At 38.3% G+C, this 7850-nt stretch overlaps 2 protein-coding genes across 2 annotated transcripts; both read right to left on the bottom strand.

Annotated features, from left to right (window-relative positions):
- Positions 1-4993: 4993 nt before the first annotated feature.
- Positions 4994-6041, bottom strand: LOC122017731 (UDP-glucuronate 4-epimerase 1-like). Its single transcript, XM_042575412.1, has one exon. The coding sequence runs from the start codon at positions 5732-5734 to the stop codon at positions 4994-4996; it is 741 nt and encodes a 246-aa protein (XP_042431346.1). The 5' UTR covers positions 5735-6041.
- A 555-nt stretch (positions 6042-6596) lies between these two features.
- LOC122013620 lies at positions 6597-7679 on the bottom strand. The gene is made up of 2 exons (XM_042569870.1): positions 6684-7679; positions 6597-6620 (listed from the first exon to the last, which is right to left on the bottom strand). Exons 1-2 carry the CDS (start codon positions 7677-7679, stop codon positions 6597-6599), a joined length of 1020 nt encoding a protein of 339 aa, XP_042425804.1.
- Positions 7680-7850: the final 171 nt, after the last annotated feature.

The following is a 7850-nucleotide window of genomic DNA, read 5'->3' as shown; positions in this document are numbered from 1 at the left end:
GTTGGTTATTGAAAGAGCTAAGTAATAGTGTACTATAAAACCTTAACAGATAAATATGATTTATAATTGAATATAATAAATTATGAGTTAATATGACAAAATTATTCAACATTTTTAAATTATTAATAGAATAGAACAGGTATTAAAATGTCACACTGAAGACAATCGGTAATAATATATTAAACATTTAAATTTCATAATACTCGAGATTATATAATTTAATAATTCTAATATTTTGGGGTTTTAATATGTATTCATATTATCCATAGTAGTGATAATTGATTACTTTTCTATTTAAAGTCTTTATTTTTTTCATTCCGATTCTACTGATTCTATTGAGCTGTTTAGAACTGAAACAGCCAACATTATTGTTTTTGAACAAGCTGATCCTGATAACAATCCTAATTCTGCAAACTATGATACTATCTTAGTGAATTTCCTTGTAATTTAGCATTCATCAAGACCACAAACCAACAAAAAATAATATTTTTTTATTATATTGTTTGAAACATGGAACACAAGAACGTTCAGTAAAGCAATGAAGGTAGTAGATACAATAATTAGGAGAAGAAATAATATTTTTGTGTACAAGAGACAAAATGAATAGGAGAGAAGACAAAGATGGTAGAGAATTTAGATTTTAAGTTATGGTATCATTCCTTTATTTGAGATAAAAAGAATACATTCTTTTATTGAAGAGTGAGACATATTTATATACAAAATTAGGAATCTATCTTAGGAAACTATAATTAAGGTAATTGACAACTATATTAGCTAATATATACATATATATACAGCTAATACTCCCCCTCAAGTTGGAGCATAGATATTAATCATGTCCAACTTATTACAAAGATAATCAACTCGAACCTCATTTAAAGCTTTTGTGAAGATGTCCCTAGTTATTCTCCAGTTTTCACATATCCCGTAGAAATCAAGTTTTATTGAATTTTCTCACGAATAAAATGACAATCAATTCCAATATGCTTAGTTCACTCATAAAACACAGAATTCAATGCAATATGAAAAGAAACTTCGTTATCACATTTTATTTGTATTGAAATTTTAAATCCTACTTCAATCAAGAGTTGATATATCCACATTATCTCATACACAGACTGTGTCATAGCCCTATATTTTGACTCTGCACTGGATCGTGACATAACGTTTTGCTTCTTACTCTTCCATGAGACTAAATTTCTTCCAACAAAGATATAATAACCTGAAGTAAATCTTCTTCTATCCATTTTGGAGCATGCTCAATCTACATATGAAAAACATTCAATATGAGTATGCCCATAATTTATATATACGATACCCCATTGGGTGCTCCTTTCAAGTAACACAAAATTTGTTCTAACGTTGCCTAATAATGAATTGTTGGAGATGATATAAACTAACTGACAACACTAACCGAATATGCAATATCTGGATAAGTCACGGTAAAGTAATTCAACTTCCCAACTAACTTTTGATCTCTCATAATGTTCAAATAGTTCCCCATCTCCTGTGAAGTGCATGTTTTGAGTCATTGGAGAATTACAAGACTTTGTCCCCAATTTTCATGTGTCTCAGTTAATAGGTCGAGGACATATTTTCTCTGAGATACAAATATACATTTTTTACTCCTAACTTCAATACCCAAGAAATACTTTAGCACCCCCAAGTCCTTCGTGTGAAACTGAGTATGAATGAAAGATAAGGGATGAGATTCCTGTAGTATAACTTCCAATGATTGAATATCATCCACATATACAACTAACAGAATGATATCCGCTCTTGATTGCTTATAGAACACAGAATGGTTAGACTTACTTTTCATCATACTAAATTTTCCAACAACTTGACTAAATTTTCCAAACCAAGCATGAAGACTCTGTTTCAAACCATATAAAGATTTTCGAAGACGACAAACTTGTCCTGTCTCCTCTTGAGCAACAAAACTCTGAGGTTACTCCATATACACCTCCTTTTTAAAATCATCATGAAGAAAAGTATTCTTGATATCAAGTTGATATAAAGGCCAATGATGAATAACGGCTATTGAATTAAACAATCGAACATATGTCAATTTTGAAATTCGAGAAAAAGTGTCAGAATAGTCCACACCATAGGTCTGAGCATTGCCCTTAGCAATAAGACGGACTTTCAGGGGGTGTTTGGTTTAGGGGTTTGGGAATGAGGGAATGGAATAATAGAAATATATGGTGTTTGGTTAATGGGTTTGGGAATAAAAATTTGAGAATCATTCCTAAATATTTGGGAATGAACAAAACCCAATTAACTAGGTGGGTTTAGAATTCATTCCCGTGGATGGCTTTTGTTCCCAATAATTTTTTTAAGCCACCTCTCTCGCCTACATCTTACGAGCTCATCTTCTCCGCGAGATTCCAATAGCAACCTGCGCTGCTTTTCCCTTCCCGAGTTGTTTCCATGACACACACAACTCCATCACTTTTGATCTTCCCGCTGCCCCCGTTTATGCTCTCGTCGATCTCTCTTCACACCTTGTGTGTTTCGCTTGCCGGTGCCACCAAGGCGGCTTCGCCTTCGATCGGAGAACTGTCCCTTTCCGATTTTCTCACCTGTTTTTCCATATTTCCTCTCCCCAGCGTCTTCGAGGACTAGCGCTGCTCCCTCTCCTACTTTGACCAGGTCCTAAACGGCATAACGCTTAGGTATATCTTACATGCTTTTGAACCAATTAGCACTTGAATCTTGGCTTTTCTTTTCTCAAGAATGTACTCCACACTCCCTAAATTTGGATTTGTTGTTAGGAGTTTCGGTTTTGTTTCTTCCACAGTGAAGAACAAATTTTGTAGTTTGACTATTCGTCCTCTCATATTTGTTGCAGTATCTTCAAGTGATAGATTCAATTTGATGAAGCTTAACTGATCTCCCAGTTCAAAATAATTCTGACAGTAGTATTATGGGGAAGAAGTTTATTGATAAGAAGAAGTCGGCTACCTTCCACCTCCTCGCCCATGACACTTCTGACAACAGTATTATATTTATTGTATTTGTATTCCTAAACCGTTGGTAAATCAAACAGCAGTATTGGTAATCATACCTAATCAAAGCTTATAAACCAAACAGCAATATTGGAATGACTAAACTCATTCTCATTCCAGTCTACTATCAAATTCATTCTCATTCCTATTCCTACACTCTAAACCAAACACCACCTCAATCTGGCAATTAACTCATCCAGATTGACATTAATTGCAAATACTCATTTGTCTCCTATAGCTCGTTTCCCGTAGATTGACCAAGTCCCAAGTGTCATTGTCATCTAAGACATTCATCTCCTCTATCATTGCATATTTCCAACCAAGATGAGATATAGCCGCGCAGATAGTTTTAGGAATAGAGATAGAGTCAAGTGAAGCAATAAAAGAATAAGAGGATGACAACAACTTGTTATAAGAAACAAAAAAAAAGTAGGATAAGTACCACTAGCGTTTATCTTTGTGTAACGCAATAGGAAGATCATCACTCAGGACTAGATATGATGACGAAGGAGTAGGTGTAGGACATGAATCAAGAGATTGACGCTTTGAGTAACTTTAATAATAGGAGGCTTAACAGGAGCTAGTTCCGAGACGGGTGCGGGGATGTGATAGAATACACCAACAAATGATCATCCTCTTTTTGACGAGTCAGAATAGGTGAGGACAGGAAATAAGGTGTCTTCCACAAAGGTAACATCAATAGAGACAAGATATTTGCTAATACTAGGACAATAACATCTATAACCTTTTTGAAAACAAGAATAACCAAAAGATACACTTCAAAGATTTGGGATCTAATTTAGTGACATGCGGACGAACATCTTGAACAAAAAACAAGTGCTACCAAATATTCGAGGGTTGACAAGAAATGACTTATTGGGAAAAAGGATTTTGTAGGATCTCACCATGAAGAACAGAGGATAACATGCGATTAATGAGAACTACATCAGCCCAAAAAGATTTACGTTTTACTACACCATTTTGGGCTGAAGTGTCAACACAAGAGGTTTCATGAAGCATGTCATTCTCTATATAAGATTAAAATAAGTCGGACATATATTCTTTGACATTATCCTTTCACAAAGTATGGATGGACAAATTGAACTGAGTTTAAATCTCAGCACAAAATGGACAAAACAAAGAAAATAACTCAGAATGATTTTTCATTAAATATAATCAAGTTATACAAGAATAATCATCAACAAAAATAACAAAATACCTAAATCCAAGTTTAGACAAAATATGACAAGGACCCCAAATATTAAAATGCAAAAGGAATAGTAGTAATTTTATTTACTCTAAGACTTGAATTAAGACGGTGATGTTTTACTAGCTTTGGACTGAAAAGTAGAAAAGAGACTAGAATTACCTATCATATCATTGATGGTAGTGGCACCAGAATCAATGACCCATTTAGAAGATGAGAAAAGAAGACATGCGTTGTGTTTACCTGAATCAGCAATAGTAGTGACAAAGGAAGATGAAGACTTGAGTGATTCCTTATATTGTGAGAACTTGGCAAGTTCATCTAAGATAAGGATTGATTTATAGAGACATCATTAGTGGATGCAATATGGGTCAAGTGTTTTTGCTAATTTTTTGTACTAAAGCTTTCTACACTCAAACTTCATATGGTCTAGTTTACGATAGTAGTTGCACACAATATCACCCGAATTTAGCGTTCGAGTTTCAAAGTCCACTAAGCCACTATGACTAGTTGATCTCCCAAGCACATAATTAATATTATGACTTACCAAAGCACCACAAAGCGAAATATATGTAGTACTTTCTGTACAAAGAAAACAGCTAAATACATCTTGTAAAGAGGAGACCTCAGACTAGAGAGAACTTGTGACTTAACAGACTCAAAGTAAGGAGATAAGCTAGCGAGGAAACTCATGATAGTCATCTGCTCTCGTTGGCATTGTTGCTCTCGTTGGCATTGTTGAACCTTCATATCATAGCTAAAGGGCAGCAGCACATTAAGCGGCGTAGAGGGAGGCCGGTCGATCGGTTCGGTGAGACTCGGAGAAGGGAACCTTGTCGTTGAGGCCGTAGACGGAGGAGGAGGAAGCCCAGACAACGGCAGGCTGCGGATCGGCAGACTTGCAGGCCTCCAGGAGTGTCACGAGACCGGCGACGTTGCTGTGCACGTATGAGGCCGGATTCTCAATGGCGTAGCGGACGCCGGCCTGAGCGGCAAGGTGCATCAAGTGAGTGAAGGGCACGGTGTCGAACAGCTTGGCGAGGAGACGGGCATCGTTGACATCGCCCTCCACAACGAATACTCCGTGGGAGTCGAGCAGCGCCTTGCGGGCCTTCTTCAGGGAGGGATCGTAGTAGGCGTTTAAGTTATCGAGACCGACGACGCCGTCGCCACGGCGGCGGAGAGCGATCGACACGTGCGAGCCGACGAACCCAGCGGCGCCGGTGACGAGGACAGTGATCCCATCTGGTCGTGTCACGGCGGCGGAAGCGCGGATCTGGCGCTCCCAGTGGTGGCCTCCCCAGGAAGCGGTGAGGTACCGGGAGGACGTGGCGACGAAGCTCCGGAAACTGAGGTAGGAGGCAGTGAGAGCTACGAGGAGGAGCGCCCACAGGAAGAGCGTGCTTGTCGAGGCGAAGCAGCGGTGAAGCTTCCGGTTCAGCGCGTGCGTCCGCTCGATCTTCACCTTCCCCGGCGTCGACGGAAAGAGATCGTCCTCGAGAACCCTCGGCTTCATCTCCCTTGCGATCAGTCCAGGTACTCTTTCTTTCACAATTCGATCTCTAGAACAGTAAGATCGATCCAGACAACCTTTCTTTCACAATCAATCTCTAGAACAGTTTATCGATCGACGTACTCTTTCTTTCACAAAGCGATCTCAGCAACAGATCGATCGCGTAGGAATCAAAGAGTCGAAAGCAGGGTAGAAGAGAAGACTCCGATTTTTATTTATTTTTCTTTAATCTGCACCTGCTAAAGAGGGCACGGCCGGCGGTGGAGTGCCTATATAGGGAAACAGAGGGGTGCGGATAAAGTCCAGAATGGATTATTAATCCCACGGGCCTAAGTTACCATACAATCGCACCCGCTGATCGCGCCGCGTGAAGCCAGTCCGAGACAGGGTGGTTCCGTGTAACTTCTTTAATTCGAGGAGGACCCACCTTTTACTCAAATGACGAAGACGGTGGTGAGTTGAGGGAGAAATAAGTACGCGTCAATTGTTGATTTTTTTTTTACCCTTATCTTGTTTCTTTGAAAAAATTCTAGATTCCACTCAAAACTTATCTTCTTTTCTAATTATCTTCCAAATATAATTATTCAAATAAATAAACTGATATGGAAGATAAAATATAAAATATTACAAATATTTCTAATTATCTTTAATTTTTTGGATATTTGAATGACTCATTGCCATATTTCGTATAAAAGATTGAGAATCATGCGAGGAATTTTTTGTACTTTGAATAATCTCATAAATATTCTCTAAATAATGTTTTAAAGTAGTACAAATGATCAATTATGTTCTCGTATTTATGCTAAGTAATTTCCTTCTCTGCATTAGGAAGCTTCAAAGTTTTTATCCACTATCTTTCGATCCTTTAAATTGCAAATGATAGAAATGCCTGAAAAAACAAAAGAATTAGTAGAATAAAAAATAGTAACTGAAAATATGATAAAAAGCTCACCTCCATGACAGAGGCCAAATGGAGCTGGTCGTCAATGTGAGACTTGGGCTTAGAAATGTTCATGTGGCTTTCTATTGTGCTAAGCTGTTCATAAATGCCTCTCAGCAACTTCAACTGTTCTTTGCTCCTCTCAGAATCTTCCATTTGCATCATCCTTTCGCAGTTGATTTGCTTCAGTTGGCACTTTATAGTTTCAAAATCATTTTTCATGTCACAGGTTTCGTCTACAGAATCGACACAAGCCGATATGAACTCAGTCATTTCGCCCTTTGTGGGAGTGGAAACCAGCCTCATTGGCATAGAAACACTTCTGTTATGGTATGCATGTTTTGATATCTTCTCTGAATTACCATCTTCTCTTGTTTCTTCAGGTGTCAAGTGTTCTTTGCCAAGGCAATTCTCAGTTTCTACAAGTTCACTGGCACAGCGATTGAATTTGTCGCTCCCCGGGACTTCAAATATGTCATAAACACAAGCCACTTGAATTGCATCTCTCTCAGGCTCGCTCCTATATGGAAAATTGCTACTAGCAGCTGAATCTGGTGTATCCACAGCTTCTTCAGGGTGTATCCATTGCCTATCTGTTCTTATTGGAGGCAAAGAGATATTCCTACTCACAATTGGAGCAGTGTCATCACCTGTTTCAGTGCCTGCAAAATCAAGATCACTGATACCTGCACTCAGTAACTTGCTATTGCATAACTGGATTTGTTGCTTAAGCATTGAAATCTCCATTTCCTTCTCCTGCATGGCTTCTTCGAGAATTACTGAGCATTCTTGTGCATGGTGCAGTTTTTCCTCTGTGAGTCTCCTGTATTGGCATGCTTCCATCTTTTCTTCTGCCTTTTCCTTTTGAAGTCTTAGGATCATGGACAAAGCTTCGCTTGCTGCGGTTGCTGAAGCTTGTCTCTCCTCCTCTATCTCCATGTGTAGCTTTTTTATGAGGATATACTGGTGAAGCACTTCCTTCATAATTGCAACCTCCCTTTGTGCCATCTTTTTGAACTATATGACTAGGCTCTGATATGTGATTCTGATAAGTCGACAACTCCTCCTAACTAGGGCTGCAAATGAATGAAATGTTCGTGAGCAAGTTAAGAGATTATTAATGTTCATTCAATATGCACATGGTGGACATTGAAAATGGCTTTGTAGAGTAGTTCTTTA

The sequence above is a fragment of the Zingiber officinale genome, chromosome 8B, assembly GCF_018446385.1.
Source record: "Zingiber officinale cultivar Zhangliang chromosome 8B, Zo_v1.1, whole genome shotgun sequence".
Lineage (NCBI taxonomy): Eukaryota > Viridiplantae > Streptophyta > Magnoliopsida > Zingiberales > Zingiberaceae > Zingiber > Zingiber officinale.
Note: the sequence above shows the minus strand (reverse complement) of the source record. Positions and strands in the feature narration are given on the sequence as shown.